The sequence below is a fragment of the Propithecus coquereli genome, unplaced genomic scaffold, assembly GCF_000956105.1.
Source record: "Propithecus coquereli isolate 6110/MARCELLA unplaced genomic scaffold, Pcoq_1.0 Scaffold153, whole genome shotgun sequence".
Classification (NCBI taxonomy): Eukaryota; Metazoa; Chordata; class Mammalia; order Primates; family Indriidae; genus Propithecus; species Propithecus coquereli.
Genome location: NW_012139747.1, coordinates 5,933,450 through 5,957,567, shown reverse-complemented (window position 1 = coordinate 5,957,567; position 24,118 = coordinate 5,933,450). Strand labels below are relative to the sequence as shown.

Here is a 24,118-nt window from a genome sequence, read left to right as displayed (position 1 = left end):
AATGGGGAAGATAATGGTAATACCTATTTCAGAGGGTTGTTATGAGAATTAATTGAATTAATACCTGCTAAGCACTTAGAACAGTGCCTTAAAGATAGTAAATGCTGGACTTGCATTACCTCTCCTTGTTGTGTTATTCCAGCCTTGGTTACATTTTGCATTGTACCTGGGCATCTACTGTCTCCTCATATGGCACTGCAAGCTCCTCAGAAGCTTGCACACCAAAATGAGAAATTTTGTGATAGCAAACTAAAGTCCCAGTTCTGCTTATTGCCTCTTTTTATACCCTGTGCTTTAAAAATGTACCTCTTATTATAAAAAAATATCAAAGACAAAAATAGACTCTAGGTACCCGTTGCCCAGCTTTACCAATGACAAACTCATGACTAATGTCATTGTCTCTCCACCCAAACCCATGCTCCTCTCTCCTGCCTCAAGCCATAGTAATCTTGATGAAGATACCTGGCATCATATCATTTCATCTTTTAATGACTTTTAAAAAGGGACTTTAAAATAAACATATCCTAACCTTCACAGGAAAGACACTTCATTCTCATTCTCCTTACACCAAGCAGGAATCATCTCCAGGAAGGTGCCAACCTTTGGGACCAAAGATTCTTACAGTGCTGTGGGCTTGAGCTTTGACACCCCTGCATCCTCCCATAATCATTTACAATAGTAGTTACGTTTTGAGAGGCCATGATGTGAGTGGTGGCATCATCTGATCTTTGTAATAACAAGCCGTGGTGGGCAAGGATCTTTGAAAATGACTTGATAATTGGGAAAAACCCATTTACTGGTCAAAGTGGACCCTCTGTCTAGAGTCATTGGCTCCCTAAGACACAGGGATCATGCTTGCCTGAGTCACTGTCACTGTGTCTCGGGTAAGTGGACACTTGGGAATTCTTAGCACTGACAATGACGAATTTTATTACCCTCAGCACTAATTAGTACTAATTGGAGGTTTTTAGCCAGTTTAAAATTGTGCTTTTCAGAACAAGTTTACAAATGAAATATTTAAGAGAGAAGATATTTCCTTAGTGTTTTTTTTTTGTTTGTTTGTTTTTTTTAGGAGTATTTTTAGCAGCACATCACTCAGGAAGATTTGATTAGGGGAGAGATTGTGTTTGGGTTCAGAAAATGAGGTTGGGGGAAAGCCATTCTGTTTATTATATTTCTGTGTCTGGATTAATCTAGCAAAGATTAATTTTGTACCTGCTAGCTACAGGAAGATAGCAAGTAGCTGGTACCCATGTTGCTACTGCGCTTTCCAATAGTCATGCGGATAGTTGGTAATCAATCGTGCTATCCTCATGGCTCTTCTCAGCAGTGTTCCAGATGCCATTGACAATTATGTCTAGACCCTGGCTTAGTGACATTTATTTGGTAACTTCATATCTTTAGGTCTGAAAGTGGTTTATTTGCTATGGGTATGCTAGGATCTAGGGCTAGACGGCATGGGAGTAAGAGACTTCGTTCCAAAAGTTCTTGGACCTTTTTTTTTTAAAATACATTCTCACCCTCCAAACACACACTTCTAAGCACTGCATGATAATTTTCAGGCTGCAGATGATGTTGATAGGGAATGAATTTTCCTACTGGACATCAGCAATGATCTTTTAAAAATGTTACAAATTTGAATTCTATTTTCTTCCTTATTCTTTTTTGCATTTTCACTTGAAACCTGTGTACCTTGTTTCCGTCCCTAACATTGTCAGGTCAACTTGCTAACTATAGAGACCACTGAGGATCTGGCCCTGGCCACTCACTGGACATTACACTTCTTGTATAAAATAATAAAAATGATACTTATAAAAGATTGGTACAAATATGGATTTGGAAACAATTTGAAGCATGGGTCTAGTGTTGGCTTTGACTTGAATCTTAACTGTTTGACCAAAAAAGCCATTTAACTTCTCTGTGCCTGTTTCCTTATCACTAAACTGAAAACAATGACATTTGTTTTATCTACTACTTAGGGTGCCATGAGAAATAAAAGAAATGGATAAATGTTCTACACATAATGTATTTTTATACCACTAATTGAAGTTCATATATTTTTATGAATTTCACTCCAGGACATTAAGAGTAGGGAAGTACTAGGTTTAAAAATTACAGTATTCTTATATGTGCACTTATGTGTTGATCAGTTAAGGAGGGGGGAGGGGGGAGGAGGGAGGAGGGGACCGGTATATACATACACAAAGAGCACAATGCGCACCACCCAAAGGATGGACATATTTGAAACGCGGGGGGCAAGGGCAATATACGTAACCTAAACATCTGTACCCCTATAATATGCTGAAATAAAAAAAAATTACAGTATTCTTTCATTGAGCAAGCCACACATCTTTGTTTCTTGACATTTCTCACATGCAATTAACAATGTAAGCAAGATGTTTACTTGAAGAAAAAGACTCTGTTTACATATTCGGTAGTGAAATGGGCTAAAGAAAAATTATACCTTTGGATGGACCATTTGGGTAATTTTACCAGGTGGGACATTTATCCCAAGCAAGACTTCCAATTTCTGCCAATCACACTCTTCTGTTGAAAGGGACCACATGAGCTGTTATGAGGTTATAGCAGAAACACTTTTTGAAAACATTACAGACACAGACCTATGGGGCAAAAATGTTCTGCCCAATAGTTTCAACAGATTCAGCAAAAGCAGCATGTTTTAAATCACTTTGTAGTGGGTTGAGAAAAGACTTCTTATTTCTATTTTCTTCTATCTTGAGTAGATTACAGTGGCAAATAATTTCTAGTTCAACAAAACAAAATAGTTGAAAGGTAATTCTAGAGGAAGACTGAAATATTAAAAATTCCACAAATTTATAAAGAATATAGCCACTAGGAAGAGAAAAACCACAATATAATTTAGCAAAGCCTAGGGATTATTTCGCTGGTGATATTCAAGCCTTAAACAAAACAAAGCCAAATTAAGCCCCAAAGCCTGAAGTCAAAGATCCCTCAGCAGGCTCAGTTTACCTGTTAAACCAGTCGTCTGTGTACCGAGGGTAAGGATAAGGGTCATTGCTGCTGAAGTCGTAACTCGCTTCGGCATTCTGAAAAACACAAGGTATCTCATTAGGTCAATAAAGCCAGAGGCACAGTGAAGGGAAAACACCGTGAGGCTGTTTTATGTTTATAGTCTTTCCCTGGAGTGTTGTGCTAATGTTCTGTGCTGAACCAGCCCTTGCAAAGCTGTGACAGAGCTGAAGTGTGTCCTTGGAGCCTTCCCTCCTCCCCTGATACCTTTTTCCAGGCTTCCTCATCCCATCCTATTTCTAGCCTTCAAGGGGTTAGCAAATCTGAACCCTGGGGTCTCAGGGATTGTCTTTGTTTTAAGCTGAGGCTCCCCTTGTGGGTGAATGGATTTCACTCGGAATCTGGGGCTTATGGTATAATTCCTTGATGCTTCCTTGGACAGACGACTAGATGGTTTAGGTTTCATGTCACAAGTGAGGTGGCCTCTAGAGTTTTTTTGCTTTATGCGGAAGGGTCATGTCCGGCTCTCTCCTTCAAACTGGCATGGGGCTTGTTTCCTTTCCCTTTATTGTTATTAAACCCCTGCCCAAGCCCCTGATGTTATCCATGGTTGGCCTCATTTATTCACTCAACAAGCATCTGTAAGAGTCCAGTATGCGTCAGAGACTTTACTAAGTACAGGAACACGGTGGTGGCGTCACTGCCCTCATGTACTTATAGCCTAGTTGGGACAGATGTCAATCAAATGATCAAGCAAATTCATAGGCAATTGCGAACCATGATTAAGTATGTATTTTTCCAGCCTACGGTATATGTGTAGAAGTATAAAATTCTATGTAATCCAACACCTCCATTTTTTCCATTGAGAATCTTTCCCCACATAAATCAATTATTCATTCACTTAAGTGATTCCATATTTCATTTTTTTACATTTGGGTCTTTGGTTGGTCTGCCTTTTATTTTGGTCTATAATGGGAGATGATCCACCATCCTTGGATGAATAATCCGTTCGTTCCCTATCACCTTCTCTGCTCGCCCAGGGACATTCATTTCTTGGAAGCTCCTCTCTCCTCATCTCATTCTCATTTTGTTTTTGGGGTCTGAGATAAAGGCCCTGGATGGCTTCTTGGTCTACAGTATACACTGGGTTAGGAAACACTGGGTTAGATGCTCATTCCAGCCTCGGTATTTCTTGATGCCATGGGTCCCGAGACATTTTTAGGAAATGTGCTCCTTTAGGAGGTAAAACACTTTAGTTTGGGACACACTTCAGTTTGTAAACCTAATGTATTAGTGGCGTAATGTTTTTAAGAGCAAATTATCTAATTCTATTAATTTTTGTTTTGATTTGTTGGATGACGAAAAGCTGCTAGTCACCAGTAGTTGTCATGGTCAGAACTTGAATACTAATTTATTTAAATAAATGCTGTACTTGGGTAGAAGGCACCCTGAAATTGGGCCCAATCATTTTGCTTTGAGTCTTGAACATGTCTGTCCTTTGTACCAGAATCTAGGTCTTCATTGAACAACCGGTCTTTAGAGAGGAAGTCTTCCTGTCTCCACCCACCATAATCATTGGCAAGTTGCCAGTTTTCCTCCTCCTTCCCCATTTAGATCTCAAATTACTTTCACTCATTTTTAATGTTTAATTCTCTTTCTAGTCTACAATCTTTGTCTCTGGGAGAATCTCTCAGATTTGGCATTTCTTCCCCCCCTGACTTTCCTTGAGATATTTGGATTTCAGTTCTTTTCAGGGATACTATTTTGAAATAGTAACTTACTTGTCTTCTCAAAGTATGTTCTACTACCTCTAACCGCTGAATTTTTCAGAGCTAAGATAAGAGCATTCTTAGGTAGAGTTGGTGAGGGAGGCATCGAAGAGAAACACAAGTTAATAACTCTTTTTTTCGGGGGGATGTTTCAAAGTTGAGATTGAAACTTAAGCAATAGATTTAGAAGACTATTTGCTCAGTCTGGTTTTTTTGTTTCTCCATAGGAGAGATTAAAATTCCCTGGCCCCAGGTGAGGCGGATAGGAAATTGACATGAGTGTTCACTGTGGGGTCCTCACAGGGACCCCGAGGGCTGCCTCTTTCTTCTGAGCTGTGTTCTTGGAGTGGGCTGGGGGCAGGTGAGCATATCCAACCTCAGAGAGGTCCAGGACTCTGCCCATGACAGGGGCGTGGAGTCACAGATCAGGGTGGCTCTGTGAGGCATCTTAGCTACAGGCTCCGGTGGCCCCAGCACAGAGCAGGGCCTGGCAGAATGTTCTGTGGGAAGCTGAGGTTGGTGAGGACTGGCTTTGGGAACCAGTTGGCCTAGAAAGTTCTGGTGGTCAGGACCGTGAGGATCCAGGGTTCAGGCAGAATCCATGGTAACTGACAATTGAGGGCAACGGGAACAGGGTGGCCGCAGAAGCCAGTGTGGACAGATGATGAAAAATGAGCCCCAGGACGACTTTCTCCCTCTCTGTAGTGCTGTGTTAGTCCTTTGGAGCTTGAGTCCTTTGGAGACAGGGAGGGTGGGGGCAAAACCTAAGTCGACCAAGACCAGGTTTCTGTCATCAGGGCAGTTAGACTGGCAGATAGAAATTAAGTTCAATTAGAGAAAATTGGGGAACGTCTACACCTTTGTGTTCAATTGCCTGAGTTTCTGGTTTCATAGACATTCCGGTCTGGCTTATTTTTCTGGTGCACAACAACCCCATCCCCCCTGGGGTAGTGGGGTTCATAGGGGCAGCTGGGGAGTTCTAAGAGCCCAGCTTATAGCTGAGAACCCACAGAATTCTGTTACCACTTTTATAACAAGAAGAAAGGCCATGTATTATCTAGGGTCAAATTTGCATCTGAATGTTGAAATGGATGATAACTTAGGAACCCCAACTATTTTGTTGTCTTTACCGTTAATTTGATGACTAATGCTTAATTCCTTGGGTAACAGTCTACACTGAGCATTAAGGAAGGCAAACAGTTGTTATTCTTGTTTGGCTGTATGTTTTCTGGCTAAAAATCAAATGGTTTCTAGCAAGAAAGAATAATGAGCAATATTTTGCAAGCGTTCTGTTTATGCTTTTATAGGCAAGCCGAATCATTTATTGATTTGAATTACAATGTTCTCTCCCATAAAATTATTTGTGTACAGGAATAAGTTAAACTGGCCTTGAATTACACCAGACTTTTCTATAAGAGCCATGGACATGGACATTTGGTGGGGGAAATGGTGTTTTGGTAAATTTAATGTTCTGTTCATCCTTGGCTAAACCAGATGCTTGTTTTGTTTGGATTTCTCTAACTTCTTTCTAAAATGCATTAGTCTATTTTCTTGCTTTAGAAAATACTAGCTGTTTTAGTGAAAATAATTTAATCTTTGATGATTCAGCATCAGGATGATTCAGAGTCATCATTAAGAACTTGAGTTATCATTGTACCATCTCGCAGAAAGTGAGAAGATTGGGCTGAATCCAAACTGACCTCAGGGCTTCCCTGGAAGTTATTTCTGGAAGAAACTTCTGATAACAGCTCATTTTCTTTTATAAAAGCTTAGTGCAGGAGGGAAAAAAACCCACCTCTGGCATTTAATAATTCTAAGGCTTAATTTCTGAATATTTTAATGCATAGTCAGAAAGGAAGACTAGATTTGCTCTAAGCTAGAAAGTTTAATAATTAAAAGTTGGGCATTGGGCATTGTTTGCACCATGTACTCTTCAAACAGATGGACTGCATTACATACTATGCTAAGAAGGGATAAGTGACTTACTCATTTTCATGAAATCTTCTGGCTTGTTATATCTGAGGTGCTGTACTTGTGGGATCATTGAAGGCACAGGCTGACAAATGGCACCCTTCAGGTGGGGCTGGGATATCGGGAAGGCTGGTGGGGAAAGGTGGAAGTTCCTGAACCCAGTGGTCACTGTGTTCGTTGCTTTCACATCTACAGAGAAGCTTCTGAAGCTCCTGACACTGAACTCGGCTCTGGCACTCCCCAATCTGGAATTTAATGCCTCTGTGATGAGTGAGCCCCGCTTGCTGAGCTGCCCACGACAAATGTGTCTGCAGGTAGCAGCTTGGTGGAGGGGAAGGAAGAGAGGCATTCCAGTCAGATAAACCTGGTTTGAAACTAGGCTATTTTTGGCCTTGGGAATTTTTTTATTTTTTGGAAACTATAGTATCCTAAACTTTAAAATGCACATGGTAAAACTGTTACTACTTGGTTGCTGGAGGGCTAAAATGAGAGGAGATGCAAACTGGCAGGCACATTGCCCAACTCAGTGTGGACATTCTCTCGTCTCTGATGCCTCCTGTTTGTCCTTCTCTTTCTTAGATCACCTCTGGCAAGGGTCATGAAATATGGCTCACAGGCTAAATCTGGCCCACTGCCTGTTTTTGTCTATAAAGTTTTATTGGAACACAGCCACATCCATATGTTTACGAATTGGGTAATGGCTGCTTTTGCACTATGATAGCAGAGCTAAGTAGCTGTGAGAGAGGCCTGCAAAACCTAAGGTATTTACCATTTGGCCTTTTATTGGAAAGAGGTTGTAGATCCCTGAATGATGTCCTAGTCCTCTGGGGTTCCCAGGCTGTGCTCTGACCTCCTACACTGTAGCATCTCACCTGCTCGCTCTTTTCCTGAGCTCTGAAACATACCTGTCCTGTGTCCCATTCTCTTTAGGTGAGCTGTAGCTGCTAAAAAGGAATTTGACATAAACTAGTCTGACTACATTATTAGGAGCTTGAAGCTTACCCCTCCCATGTCCCAGGCCAATCAAAAGTGGGTTATTGAGCAAGTTACTATGGTCAGAAACTGGGGCTCAGCCCACCAGGACACTGATGGAGGCTGCAGAGAACATTTTGCTGCAGTGGTGAGGAAGTACTGCCATTGTTCTCCCCACTTCACTGTCCACCACCGGTTGAAGGTGCTCCTAGGGGCTACCGTTCCTCTAGCTCTTCTGTTTTTCCAACTATAAGTATCCTGTTTATTCCCATGGTCAGAATATTGCTCTTGGCAGAAAGAGGCAGGTATTTACAGTAAGCTGCCCTAGGCATGCAAAGGTAATCACACAGGTGATATGGGTTCACATGGTGTCTGCTCAACTCACTCATCTTTCATTTTTAAAAGTGATGCTGTGTCAGCATTCTGACAATACTGGACTCTCCTAATAGGCTAACGTATTATATTTCTTATGGGCATCCACTGATGTGATTGAACAGACACTTATAGGGCATTGAAGGGCAAACTCTGGTCTGATTACAACATTGTGAAAATGGATTCTGTAATCAGGGCTGTCATGGACAGTTGTGCAGGTTGTGCCTTGCACAAGCATATTTGCCCAAGGGGAGCAACCAGGGGCTGCACCAAGCCATGTGCCCTGGGGTGGGGCTTTAAGAAAGAGTTGGTCAGCTCAGAGGGGCTGCCTTTTTCTCGTTTGTCTGCCTGGAAGGGGTAACCTTTACTAATTTGTTTGCCCAGAGGGAGGGTGCTCTTTTGCAATTCACCCACTAGTAGGGGGCGTCATTTTCAATTTCACGCAAATGCGCTATGTGTGGACTAACATGTCTATGAGCCCCGATAGGAAATAGATCTCTATAGTTATAGTCATATACAAGTCCAGAACATATAGAAATTGTACCACAGAAGATGACGTTTTCTGTGAAACATCAAATAATACAAGGCTTAAATAACATCGCAAACAATAGGAGTTTATGATGATGAGTATAGCGTGGCATGTGATTAACTGCCAATGTAATTCCACAGAACAAGAAATTACATCGTATTTGTCCCTTTATTCTGCCTTGCTACTTTCCTTGAAGGCATTTAACCAAATAACCCAGCTAGGAGCTGTGTAACAGTATTAGCTGAAATTGCACTGTGCTCATGGACTAATGAAAGAGAAATGAGCTTCCCTAGATAGACTCTCGAACTGCAACCATATTGCCCCAGAAACTGAGCAGCAAAATAGCCTAGCCCATTAGAGCCTAAAGAATTTTGTTATTGTGCCTACTTGCATCTAATATGGTCACGGCTGAGTTTTCCCAACTGTGCCTATTTTGATTTTCCCCAAATAATTCTCCCACATGCACTGGTTTAACGATAATGTTCAGCTCACTTTTGACTGAAACCGACATTAAAGGGATTTATGTCTATATTAAGTCTGGTTGTAAAACTTAATGAAATTTAACATTTCTCCAGAACTCAAAAAATTAAAAAAAAAAATGCATTGTCAGAAATTTGTTTGAAATCTTTCTTCTGTGCTCCTAAGGTTTCCAGGGTTGTGTATTTTTCCAGTGACACAGCCTTCTCCAGCTGTGGATTTGACACTTCCTCTCATCACTTCCTTCTTGTTGCTAGAAATTCTAGCAACTTCTGTAGTCACTGGAGCACTCTCCAGATAAGAGGAATAATACCTCCTAATACTCAGGCTGCACAAGTATCACCATGCCCCAAGCCATGTCCTGGGCTACTGGACTTTTTGTATTTTCCAGAACTGAGAAGCTCCATTCTTTGGCTCTCATTGCTGCCATTATCAGCAGACTTGGGAGAGGTTCTGAGCACTAAAGAGGAGATAATACTAATACTAATAATTCCTAATGGTTATCAGAGTGCCCTATATTAATAAGGTAACTTTAATTTTTTCAAAGGAATGTAAATCTCTTATTTTATTTGACATTATCCATTGCTCTCCTGGAGCAGATATATTGCAGGAAGGAGTGGGTGGTTGCTCTAAGTCACAGCCAAGTCAGCACCTCTGAGGTCTGGAAGACGTCATTAGAGTGATCTTTCCCTGTCTATGTCCTGGTTCATCTTGCTATTTTAGCAGGTCAATGAAACTTGTCTTAGGCTAGATCGAGACTGATTCCTACACATGAATTTTAAGAACTTCCCTAAAAGCATAAGTTCCTGGGGCCATCTGATATATTGAAGAGAAGCTTTCACTCATTGGAATGAATCTCCAAGAGCTGGTTGCAAGATAGTTTCTAAAACTCGAGTGGAAAAAATTTATATTGTTATTTTCACTAGCCAACACCTCAAATTGAGCGTTTTCCTCAATTATGGGTGTAGAATATAAACCACAATGTTACTAGCAGCACCTGTGAGCTTGTCACCAAGGTGTATTTTTATGCCACATTATGGTTGTTGCAGATATGCTGAAATATCTTTTTAGCATACCCCTACCTTCTACTAGATTTTGCTCTTCCTGCTAATAAAGATACATGTTACCATTTCATAAATGTGTATTTTTAATCTTTTGGTAATTGTGTTTCAATATCGTAGCTTTCCTTGGTGCTACGGTCTGAATATTGATGCCCCTCCAGAATTCATATGTTGAAATCTAACCCCCAATGTGTTGGTATTAACAGGTGGGATCATTGGGAGCTGATTAGGTCATGAAGGCAGAGCCTTCATAAATGGCATTAGTGTCCTTATAAAAGAGGCCCGAGGGAGCTTGTTTAACCTTTCCATCATGTGAGGATGTATTAAGGATGTATTAAGAAGGTTCCATCTATGAGAAAGAGGATTTTACCAGACACAGAACCTGCTGACACCTTGATCTTGGACTTTTATCCTCCAGAACTGCCAGCAATGAATTTTTGTTGTTTATAAATTACTCAGTCTAAGATATTTTGTTATAGCAGCCCAAACAGACTAAGAAACTGGGTTATCCTATGTATTTTATTTACGCATTTAAATATTATTTTGAGAATGAGGGGACACAGGGCACTTATAGTTATGGTTAGTTGGTGTGCAAGTTGGTACAATCTCTTTGAAGAGAAATTTGGCAATATCTATCAAAACAAAAAATGAACTGACTGATCCAGTAATCTCACCTCTACGAAGCTACCTGAAAGATACATTTGCATATATATGAAAGATGTGTGTTTAAATATATTCATGGCTGCCATGCTTGTATTAATTATAGTAAAAGACTAGAAACAACCTAAATGTCCAACATTGGGGATGAGTTAAAGAAGTTATGTTGTACCCATATGTTGCAAAACTCTGCAGCTTTGGCATAGAATGAGATATGAAACTTGCAATGAACCCATTCTCAAGAAATATTGTTATGTAAAAAGGACAGTGTGCAGAACGGGTGCATAGTGTGCTTCCATCTGCATAGAAGAGAGGGATATACTTGATGGTAAATGTGTACAGTCTTTCTGGAAAGAAACACAAGTGTCTTTTTTACAGCGGTTTGTTTCTAGGGAGGGGCATGGGGTCTGGGGTGGAAGGAAGACATGGTTTTCTTGCATAACCTTTTGGGTAAATCTTTTTTTGCCATAATAATAACAGGTAACACATATTGAGTGCTTATTTTGTACAAGGGACTCTTTTAGATGTTTCATACGTGTTAGTTCCTCCTTATGATGTCTGTATGTGGGTACTCTTATTGTCACCCCATTCTGTAAGCAAGGAAATTGAGGCACAGAGAAGTTGAATACTTTGCTCAAGGTCACACAGATGATAAAGGCAGAGTAGGGATTTAGACTAGGCAGTCTGGCTTCAGATATCTCTCTCCTAGCTACGCAGTCTTACTTCTCTGCGTTAGAGTCATAACTACCACATTCCACTGCATGCGTTATTTAAATGAAAAACAAATACCTAGCAAATAAAAAAAGAATAATTTAGTGCATCTTCTCCCTAGAGCATTAATGGATCATTCTGTTTAAATCTAAGTATATACGTTTAGCTAATAATTTAAACCCCCACACTGGGACACGCCTCACTGAAGAGGCAGGGAAGCACATGTTGTACTTTGCACGGCCCATTCATTTTCTTAAACAACATGGTTTTACTTAGTAAATTTGCTCATCCAAGGTTGATATAATGCCTTTGAGGCCTAAAGCAGCAAATGTGTCTCCAAAGAGAAAGCTAATTCTCCTGCTTTCAACAGCAGGGCTCAACCTGTTTCTTTGTTTTCTGTTGATGATGCTCTTCCTTATGGAAGTAGAAATTTTTAAAATTTTTTTTCTTTTTTTTTGAGACAGAGTCTCTCTCTGTAGCCTAAGCTAAAGTGCAGTGGTGTCATCATAACTCACTGCAACCTCAAACTCCCAGGCTCAAGCGATCCTCTTGCCTCAGCCACCCGAGGAGCTGGGACTACAGGCTCTCACCACCACGTCTGGCTAATTTTCTCTATTTTTAGTAGAGATGGAGTCTCGCCCTTGCTCAGGCTGGTCTCGAACTCCTGACCTCAAGCCATCCTCCTGCCTCGACCTCCGAGAGTGCTAGGATTACAGGCGTGAGCCACTGCCTGTGGTCTACTGTTTTTTTAAAAAATCAAAAATCATGCTCTATATAAAACAAGTAATGTTGATGACTGGATTCCTTAGAAACTGAAATCTTGGAAATATTTCCTGTTTGTCTGGAGCCTCTTCAGTACTACATAGTGGCCCTTGGGTTTCTTTTTTTTTTTTTTTTTATTTCAGCAAATTATGGGTGTACATACGTTTAGGTTACGTGTGTTGCCCTTGGTTCCCCCCCCCCACCGAAGTCCGTGTTTCAAATATGTCCCTTGGGTTTCTAAGTACAATTTGAGAACCATTGGCTGAGAAAGGCATTCCATGAGATGCTTACGTGCGGTGCCTGCTTTCTGCTTTAAATAACTTGGCATCGCAGGGCGGGGCTGTGGCTCCCCTCAAAACTCTCCTCAGCAGCCAATGGCAAAGTCTGTTAAGTGCTCCCATGGCTTTAACACCTCCCTATCCTTTTAAAGCCTTCTCTTTATCTGACAGAGCCACGCATTGGCAGGCAGAAACATCCAGCCCCAATTGCTTTCATTGCATTCTTTTTGACAATCCATTCTACTAATGTCTAGGGATATTGGTGCTTTTTCTATTTGAAATAATGATTTCTAGTTTCCTTTTAAAATACATGTATTTATGTTAAAAAAGTAAGTCAATTTAAGGAAACATACTAGGTAAATAATATCACCAGTGGCAAAAATTGCAAATGTGTGTTGTGACAGATGGATGTTTGGGAAACACTCGAATAAAGTAAAGGTAAAATTTATGGCTTTGACTTCTCTAGTTATTAACAGATTCAGCCTTAAAAGTGGCCCAATAATTAAGTACCTACATGGGGTGATTTGAAAAAGTTATGGAAAAGACTTTCTGTCCTCAAATCTCCATCCTGCCACTTGCCATTTCAATGATATGGCTTCAATCCTTTTCATTCTATAGATTGTTAGCTTCAATTCCTTCATGCATTGAGCCAATCATTTATTTTTTTCATTGAACAAATTTTGTTGAGTACTAACTATTTGCCATGCATGGTACAACAGCAAGTCACTATTGGAGAGGAAGATGCCCTTAGCTGATGTATCTCATTAGCGCTCATGAGCGAATATACCAGTTATGGAGTTTTTAATAAAGTCTTCTGTATATAAGTTTTCTAGATTCTAACAAATGATATAGACAAATAAAAGTTAACAGTATAGTAAGAGATCATTTGGATTTAGTAAAAATGGAGATGCGCACAGGTAACCACAGGTGTGCTGTGATTCTGCCATCAGTCTTTGCTTGGCTTCATTGTCCACATTTGAGCTGAGTATCTATAGATACTGCTTGAAGCAGATCCAGGTTCGTGACCCATTCCACTCATACACCTGCCCTAGAACTGGTCGATTCTCCCAGTCTTCCTTGTGCTGGTCCCGCTGGGTTTCTGCCCCTTCCCAATGGCCTTCACTGCTCTGTGTCCCCCACGACCTTGAGCCAGCTCCAACAGTGCTGTGAGCCATCATCACTTCATTCCCTGTCATGTAAGGGGAGGGTGATACAGAAGCAATGGCTAATTTGAGGTTGAAAGGAAAAGGAAGGACATGGTTTTAACAAGGGCAGTAGAATTTAACCATGATAACTTCATAAGAGATTAAGGTGACCCATCAAACAGAGTGACCTCAGGGATGCCCTCCAAGGACTAAGGATAGGAGGGCAGCCTGCAGATGGGCTTATAATAGCTGCTGTAGGGAACTTGCCCAGGCGGAAGGTTGAGGTTGAAGGGAAGTAGCTCGCTCAGAGAATCAAGCCTGATTCTCCCAGTTCCATAAAGACTGAGTGTGCTGTCAAGGCCCCGCAAGAACAACCGTGTAAATCAGCCCAAGGAGAGTGAGACCAGACGCAGTTCTGAAAAAGAAGTCAGAAGATAATGTAACAGTCAGGGTCGAAATTTGTGTTGTCAAGGTGATGAGGTACAAGTCAATTTGTGTTTCCCTCCCTTTTGACTGGTGTTCTCTGATGTTGCAGAGATGCTCGAGGCTTCTGCACCCTGGCCGCCCCTGCCTGTGTTCTGCTCGCCTTTGAACAGCCGGTGAGGTCAAGTCCACCACCTTTGAGTCCAGATGTCCTGAGAAAGACGGAGACACTAGTTTATAGCCTTCCCCCTGTGACTGATTACACAGCTTCAGGATCACCTGCCTCTCCTTTTTCAGCTCTAAAAATAGCAAAGATGAGTTCACTGATAGCTGAGTCACTCATGGAAGGGGTTGTTCTGTCCAAATATCATTTGCTGGAAACGTTGTCTCAAACACATCTTACACAATGTTTCTTCCTCCTGTCAAAAGCACAGCTATGTGGATAATACATACTATATCACATGGGGTTTGGTGCTATTATACATACACAAACCAGTTTTGTATATAAATAAATTACATATGTGTATAGTTTAGCACAAATTAATTTCATTTGAGCGCCACAGCAGTTTTGAGAATTAAATGTTGTAACTCCCATTCTACAGCTAAGAAAACTGAGGCTCAGTGAGGTTATGTGATTTGCTCAAGGTTTTCCAGCCAGAAGTAATTGAGTTAGTACTAAAAATTGGATCTTCTGACTCAATGCATTCTCTTTGCTCTGCATTCCATGACAGCTAGAGCTCTTTTCTATGATAAAAAGTAAAAAAAAAGTTATGAGACTGTAAGTACCTTGCTTATCCCAGCACACTCAGCACTGAGTGGGAATATCATGACCTAAGTTTTATTTATACACACACACACACACACACACACACACACACACACACACACACACACACAAACACTTTATTTCAATAAGTTTAGAGGATGCAAGTGTTTTTTGTTACATGGATGAATTGTATAATGCTGAAGTCAAGGCTTTTAGTGTACCCATCACCAGAATAGTATACATTGTACCCCACAGGATATTTTTTATCTCTCATCCCCTTTCCATGATCCCCATTCTTAGTCTCCAATGTCCATTACACCACTCATGACCGAATATACCCATTGTTTAGCTCCCATTTATAAGTGATAATATGTGGTATTTGTTTTTCCATTCTTGAGATACTTCACTTAGGATGATGGTCTCTAATTTTAACCAAGTTACTGCAAAAGACATTATTTCATTTTTTTTAATGGCTAAGTAGTACTACGTGGTATATATATATAAAACACATTTTCTTTATCCACTCATCAGTTGATGGGTACTTAGGTTGATTTCGTATCTTTGTGGTCAAATGCTCTACCATCAAATGATTTCATATCTTTGTGATTATAAATTGTGCTGTGATAAATATTTGGGTGTAGGTGTCTTTTTGATATAGTGACTTCTTTTCCTTCAGGTAGATATACAGTAGTGGAATTGCTATCGAATGGTAGGTCTACTTTTAGCTCTTTGAGGACCCTCCATTCTGTTTTCCATAGCAGTTGAACTAATTTACATTCCCACCAACAGTGTATAAGTATTCGCTTTTCACTGGATCTGTGCCAACATCTATTTTTTTTTTTTTTTTTTTTACTTAGTAGTAGTGGCCATTCTGACAGGGGTAAGGTGTTAGCTCATTGTGGCTTTAATTTATATTTCCCTGATGATTGTTGATGTTAAGACTTTTTTTCATATGATTGTTGTACATTTGTATATCTTCTTTTGAAAAAAATCTGTTCATGTCTTTTGCCCACCTTATTTTTTATTTTTTTATTTCAGCATATTATGGGGGTACAGATGTTTAGGTTACATATGTTGCCCTAACCCCCCTTCCCCTCTAAGTCTGAGTTTCAAATATGTCCATCCTTCGGGTGGTGCGCATTGCACTCTTTGTGTATGCAAATACCCATCCCCTTCTCCCTCCTCCCTCCTCCCCCTCCCCCCTGCCCAACATCCAATAGATGTTATTCTTATATGTGCATTTATGTGTTGATCGGTTAATACCAGTTTGATGGTGAGTACATGTGGTGCTTGTCTTTCCATTCTTTTTTGCCCACTTTTTGATGGGTTTATTTGTTATTTTCTTGCTCACTTGGTTGAGTTCTTTGTAGATTCTGGACATTAGTCCTTTGTCAGATGTATAGTTTGCAAATATTTTCTCCCATTCTGTAGGTTGTCTGTTTACCCTGTTGATTATTTCCTTTGCTGTGAAGAAACTTTTTAATTTAATTAAGTCCCATTTATTTATTTTTGTTGTTGTTGCTGGATTTGCTTTTGGGGTCTTAGTCATAAATTCTTTGCCTAGACCAAGTTCCAGAAGAGTTTTTTCCTACATTTTCTTCTGGAATTTTTATGGTTTCAGGTCTTACATTTAAGTCTTTAATCCATCTTGAGTTAATTTCTGTGTATGGCAAGAGATAGGGATCCAGTTTCCTTCTTCTGCATGTGACTATCCAATTTTCCCAGCACCATTTATTGAATAGGTCATCCTTTCCCCAGTGTATGTTTTTGTCTGCTTTGTTGAAGATCAGTTAGTTATAGCTATACGGTTTTATTTCTGGGCCTCTATTCTGTTCCATTGATCTATGTGTCTGCCTTTATATCAGTACCAGGCTGTTTTGGTTACTATAGACTTGTAGCATAATTTGAAGTTAGGCAATGTGATATTTCCAGATTTGTTCCTTTTGCTTAGGATTACTTTGGCTATTCAATTCCATATGAAATTTTGGGTTGTTTTTTCTAGTTATGTGAAAAACGATGTTGGTATTTTGCACTGAATCTGTAAGTCACCTTGGGAAATATTGACATTTTAACAATATTGATTCTTCCAGTCCATGAGCAATGGATGTTTTTTCCATTTGTTTGTGTCATCTATGATTTCTTTCATTAGTATTTTATAGCTCTTCTTCTAGATATCTTTCACCTCTTTGGTTAAGTACATTCCTAGGTATTTTATTATCTTTGCAGCTATTGTAAATGGTACTGAGTTCTTCATTTACTCTCAACTTGACTGTTACTAGTATATAGAAATGCTACTGATTTGTGTACATTAATTTTGTGAACTGAGACTGCACTGAATTTATTTATAGATTGTAAGAGTCTTTTGGAGGAGTCTTCAGGGTTTTCTAGATATAAGATTGTATCACTGGCAAACAAGGACCTAAAATATATTAAATGGCAGTAAGATCAGGACTAACAACATGAGGCGGAACTCAGGGCTTTGGGTTTCCACCCACTTTTGTATCCATAATAAACCAACCTCAAGAACTTGTCAGCCATCTTCTTGTTTTTTTCTTTTTGCTTCAAACAGTTAACCTTTGCTTTGGTGATTCTTTTTAGGATAACCTTGCTAAGAGGAGAAGATGGAAATAGAATGTCATGACCTTGGGAGATAAGCAGAAAGGAAGCTTAAGGCACATTGTAAATATCTCAGTGTTTATAGATGGGAAAAAAAGCTAAGTGGATCAGTTCCTTTTTATGAAGAAGTTGTTTGAGTCTTACCTTTGAGCAAGACCAATTTTATGTTCCCAGCTAATGTGAAATGTGACAAAAAAAAAAAAAAAGGAACTGATCCCCAACTGTTCTGGAGAAAGATTAAATGCACTTCTGGTTCCTTTCGCAGCTATTCATCATTTTAATTGGTTTTGAAGCCAAAAAACTTTGACAGCATTTGTGATGGGAATCCAACTTCATAATTCATAAACTGTGGAAAAGTGATTATGGCCTTCATTTGGAGGCTATGCACATACCTTATTAAGTTGCTACAAGATGGAACACCAGAATCCACATTAATCACACAATCTCTTTGTGAATTATCGTACATTAGCCCCTCGGGAAGGAAATATTCTGCTCTAGACCTTTTGGAGATGACACACCCTGACTCACGGTGCTCCTTGCCATACCTGCTGCCACCATCATTCTTGCCATTTTCAAGAACCCGGAAGAGAGCTCATTTGACCCCCTTCTCCACATACTACTTTGCTGTGCATAGATGTCCCTTCACAGTACTTGGTTCTCTTTTCCAACCCAGTTCACCATGAGTGGTTCAAGCATATGGCCTGGGTCTTTTACTTGCTACCACTGGGAAGACCACATAGCAGACTCTCAACAAATTTGTTGAATGAATGAATAAACTAATTACAAGAATTATTTAAGTTATTCTGTTGACTCTAGTATCATTTGACATTACAGGAGTTGTCAGGTAGAGCTTGCTCATGTTCTGTACATTAACAAAATTATTAAAATACAATTATTTGCTTTTGGAATTGGGCAGGACAACACAAGCATGCTCCCAAGAGTTTCCAAACCTTTAAACATTCAACTTTTCCTTACTATATTTGTCTGTGTTTACAATAAATGTTGATATCCCTAAACCTCCTTTTTTAATGTACCAGTGTAATACCACCTTTATTTATACCACATTTCACTATGGAGGTGTTGTAAGCAGCATTATTTGCATATTTTAATTGTATTTTGTTGTTACTTTAGAAAAACAAATGGAAAATGGAAAAATGAAAGAAGCTGACACTAGAGAGAAAAATAGAGGTCTATAAATTTTATACAATTGAAATTTCAAAATCAAGTTCGAAATCATTTGCAAACAGCAAATCTTTAGCCCCCATTGAATGTTCATTGGATTTGACTCAGCTGTGTTCAATTGTGATTGAAAAGAAGAAAAATTTAAAAAATATTCCTCTTTTTAAAGATACATCATCAAAAATTGGTCTTAGAGTTGAGGTATAATAAGGATTGTATAATTATGATAATTTTAATTTTATTTTTAGCTTTCTGGGAACACAATCTTGCATTATAAATGCACATTTATTGTTCAAATTTGGGAACTGCATATATTTTCCAAAAAATTTTCAAACAGAAAAATAATCAGAATTTCACTTAAATTTCTTTCATTCAGTTAAAAATCCTGAGACCTACTTGCTTATAAATCTTTATGGAACTATTAAGATATAAAATTGATAGGAAAAGGAAAAGAAATGAAGTATCTTGGCTTTGCTTGACATAGGACCTTAAATAAAAATGGACTAGTGATTTTCTGGACTCACTGAACTGAAGACATCAAAGTCCACATTCTGAGCTCCTTATCTGCTGCTGGGAGCACAGCTGGGATGGACAGCCAGACATGGCCAGGTCACAGCCCTTTCACTTCCAGACCACTGCTACATAAGAGAGTGATAGTCACAGAGAAGAGCATTCTCCACCCTGAGGTAACTGAACTGTTTCTAAGTTCCATGCACTCCGAGGACAGTTACATTTTCTAGAGATTAAATAACAGAGGAAATCTTAATTCCATACGAAAACTGTATGTGAATGTATATGATGATTTTATTTATAATTGCCCAAACTGGAAGTCATCCAAATGTCCCACAACTGAGAAATGGGTAAACAAACTGTGGCACATCCTAGAATTTAATGAACCCTATAGAACAATAAAAAGGGACAAGTTATTGATATACACAATCACACCGATAAATCACAAATGCATGAAAAAAGTCAGACTTAAAAGGCTGTAAATGCTGTATGGTTTCATTTATATGACACTCTAGAAAAGAAAGAACTATAGGGATAGAAAACAGATGCATGGTTGCCAGGCATAGAGTGGGGTGGGGAGTGGTTGACTGCCAGGAACAGCACAAGGGAATTGTTTTGGGGTGGTGGGATGTTCTTCTGTTTTTTGATTGTGGTGGTTGCATGATTTTATGCGTTTGTCAACACTCAGAGAACAGTGCACCAAAAAGAGTAAATTTTACTTTCTGTAAATAAAAAGTGAATTAAACAAATGGCAATTGGCTACTGGAGTAGAGTAATTTTATGTGATAATAAAGTGCTCTTATCCTGGTAGAGAATTATAGATGATTTCTAAGCATAGCTTTGGAATGTACTGACTTTTCTTTTAAATCATTTTTTTTTCTATTCTAAAGAGCTATTTCCAAAAAAATTGACTACAGTGACGACTGGGTGGGTCATGAATTCTCTCTGACTTGGTCCATAAGATACTGAAGCACTGCCTTGAGTATTTTTCCTGTTTGGGCATTTCTTCGCCAGAACAGGCTTAGTTTCCTACAGGGTCATATTTTCTTAGGTTCAGAAAGAGTTTAACTCTGTTCAAGCAAAAAAAAAAAGAATACCTTGGGGGATAGAGCCTAAATGTGTTAGTTGGAAAGTGTCCTATTTCCTGAAGGATGAGCTACATGAGATAGGGGTTATTTGGGATGCTCGGGTAGGATGGGATGCCTCTGTTTCTGAGAACCCAGCACACATTTTGGAGAATAAAAGCTGCTTCCTTTTCCCAGTCCCAGCCCAGGTCCCGCCTCCCAGCTCCCACCAGTAGCTCATTACTCAGCTTTTAAGGTGAGGCTGGGCTGGCAAGGGAGGTCCTTCCATTCATCTTCATTTCTGGTTAATTACAGTAATTGACACAACACTGTTTCTATCCCTACATCTATTCACCAGCAAATGTTCAAGTCACAGGCTCTCAACTCTCATTAATCTCATTATTTAAAAGTTGTTTTTTTTTTTTTTAAATCATGTGTTTTATTTCCTCATTATGGAAATTTCAAGTCAGCAGTGAAAATAAGGACACGTTGGTCTCAGCTCCACTTAACACTTTTCAAGGGCATTGGAGACTCTTTGAAAATTTCAACATTTTTCAACTTTATTTTTCCTCTTTTTGAGATCAAAATGAGAAGTGATGCTACCGGGAGGACTGCAAATTGATTCAATCTTTTCACAGAATAATTTGATAAGGTTTGTAAAAATTAAAATTGCATGTACTACTTGACCTAGAAATTTCACTTCTAGGAATTTATTCTAAAGGGATATTCACACAAGGATTGAAAGATCTATATTCAAGGCCATACATTCATCCTGTAGTTTATAACAGCAAAACTTTAGGGGAAAACCAAAATGTTAATCAGGAGGGGCTTGGTTAAATAAATTATGGTATATCCATACTGTCGGAGAGAATATGTTGTTAAATAAAAGAGCAGTTTGCACGATAGGATGCATTGTATGATTTCAGTATGGTAAGAAAAAAAATCTGGAAGGATCCACACAGAACTGCCACGTCATCAAAATTGGAAAGTGAGTGGGATGTACAGAGAAGGAAGAGGAGACAGGGGAGAGGAGGGAATTGTGGTTTTTATTTTATCTACACTTCTGTAATGTTTGAATGTTTTTGATGATGAGCAAGCCTTGCTTCTATATTAAAAATGAAAATATGGAAAAAAGAGTGATGCATTTCTAAGAATTTAGTAACAATGATTTAAACAATACCCCTTTCAGCTCATAGAGCAATTGGAGAGTTTCCAAGTGCCTTGACATCTATTATCTTTTTTCATGCCTGAGACAGCCTAGGGAGGTGGGTGGGCAAGTATCTCCCAGGTGGGCGGTGGAAACGCTGAGACTTAAGTCTCCCAGGACATGGGCAGGTTCCCAATCTCATTCTTCCCACATTCACAGGGCATCTTCAGTGGTAACTGATTTCTAAATTGGCTCACTTGATAATAGGTTATTTTTTAAATCACATTTTTTGTTGAGGAATAATTGATGTGTAGTAAGATGTGTGATCTTGAGTGCGCATCCTGATGTGTTTTGGCAGCATATACACCCAGGAAACCATCAATGCCATCAAGATAGAGGACATTTTCATCAACTTGGAGAATTCTCTGATGATATGATGCCCTTCTCAGGCAATCTCCACCTACCTCAAGCAACCACTGTTCTGATCTCTATTGCTATAACTTAATTCTGCCTGTTTCAGAACTTCATGTAAAGGGAACCAGAGAGTATGTATTCCTTTGTGTTTGCCTTCCTTAGCTGACATAATGTCTGGAGTTACACCTATTTTGTTGTATGCATCAGTAGTTTGTTCCTTTTGCTGTAGAACAGTGTTCCATTGTATGCACATATCACAATTTTATTTATCCATTCCCTCATTGATGGACATTGGAATTATTTCCAGTTTTTGCTGATGTAAATAAAGACGCTATGTATAAATCTTTTTGTAACCATATGTTTTTGTTTCTCTTGGGTACATAGTTAGGGGTGGGATTGCTGGTTGCATGCTAAGTGTGTTTAACTTTATAAGAAATAGTCAAACTTTTTTCTAAAGGGATTGCACCATTTGACATTCGCACTAGCAATGTATGAGGTTGCAGGTCGGTTTTGTCCTCACAAATACCTACCTTTAAGTATATCTGTAGGTATTTTCCTATAGAGGAAAGGCTCCAGGGACCTTTCAGCAGCAGTAAACCCTGTACTGAGCCCTGTCCCATTCCAGGTCCCCCACCCCACCCCCCAAGATTAGAGGAACACAAGGTAAATGGTCCCTCCCTCAGGAGGGTCCAGAAGACTAGTCTCTTTTAGCTGCTGGTCCCTGGAGCTGCAAAGTCTAAGCCTGAGCATATGTTCACACCCTTTCCACGTACCAAAGAGAATTTGTTTCCCAGGTTCAGCCAATATTCATTGTTGTTCTCTTGAGAGATCTCCTTTTCTCTCTCCACCATTCTTTCCCTATAGCAATCACTGTGTGGGCATATACCCTATGTCATATGCATCCTATGTCATATAAGGACACATTCCCTATACCATAGCTGTGTGAACTGATGACTCTGGCTGTTCCTTCCAAGACCCTTGGCTACAAGCACATCCAAGTCCAGCATTTCTCAGGCTGTGCTGTGCCCACTGTGGGCTGCATATGGGGGACTTCAGGGATGGACTGTATCTATTTTTTATGATTGTCTTATTTATATGTCAAGTGAGGTTTTCCATTTATGGTGATAACATACAGTTAACTTTAAAAACAATCTATTAAAATAGTGACTCGATTAAATAAAAATGATTAAATAAATAAAAGCACAGCAGGTCATGAGAATCCTGGTTTGAGTTCATATTTAGAAAACCCCAACTGTGGTGCAATTCCTCATTAGCACTAAAGACACTCTGAGCAACTTGGCTGATCACCATAATCAAAAGAGATTTACTAAGCACCCATTGTCACTCAGAATATAATGAGCCCCAGAGAAGATACGGGTCCCTGCCTGGGACTGAACGTCAGTGATACCGTTACTAAATATATTCCTGTCAAAATCTTTATAATATCTAACTCTCCATGATGTGTGAAAAATCCGAGCATCCAATTAATTTCCAGATCAACGCTGCATGCTTTCTGATTAAGCATCATAAATGCTATTCAGAGCTCTCCGTGGGTTGGTCCGGGTCCCTGCTGGTGGTGGAGTGAGGCGTTAAGCCCGCTGCTGACTTCTGTTCTGCGTTTCCCATAGACAAGACCCCTCCAGGACCCTTGTGCTCATGCTTACGAGGTGCCTAATGAGGCCTGTACTATTTGACAGGGTTTTCATCTGCTCTTTTTACAGATACATGTTTTGCAGATATCATCTTATTTTAAGTGTTCCTGTGGTTTCTTTTCTTTTCTTTTTTAAGGGGAAGAGAGAAATAATATTTAGTGAGCATCTCCTAAGTTCAGGGTGTTTTAACTATTTTCTCTCTGTCTCTCTGTCTCTCTCTCTCTCCCTCTCCCCCACAACAGCTCTGTGGCAAATAATCTTCCTCCTAGAAAAGTTCTCCATCTGCTCTTCCTAACTCCCCTTTTCCCACGCCTAATGCATCTCCATAGTAGGCAGGTCTTTGAAAAATGTCTAATCAAGGCATGTGATGCTGCCCCTGTCCCCAAGCTTCTCTTTGCTCCTAGGATGAAGTTGTAAATCCTCATGGCTCACAAAGCCCACACAATTGGTTCTCTTTCTAATTCTCCAATGTCATCTCATGCCATTTTTTCCCCCTCCCTGGATTGATACACTTCTCCCTTCCCCGCAAACACACTCCCTGGCCTTCTTCAGATCCTTGAAAGGGCTGAACATCCTGTCTCACGGCTTTGGCACGAGCTGTTCCTTCTTCTGCCAGACACCTGGCTAACACCTCCTCATCCTGAAGGCATCA

The 24,118-nt window shown here is 39.7% G+C and overlaps 1 protein-coding gene across 2 annotated transcripts in view; it reads right to left on the bottom strand.

Annotated features, from left to right (window-relative positions):
• PCSK2 (proprotein convertase subtilisin/kexin type 2) overlaps window positions 1–24,118 on the bottom strand; it is a 234,742-nt gene that overhangs the window by 58,374 nt on the left and 152,250 nt on the right. For both annotated transcript variants that reach the window (XM_012640436.1, XM_012640437.1), the window contains one exon: window positions 2,992–3,068. In XM_012640436.1, coding sequence (XP_012495890.1) covers window positions 2,992–3,068 — 77 coding nt within the window. The remainder of the gene's footprint in view (window positions 1–2,991; window positions 3,069–24,118) is intronic.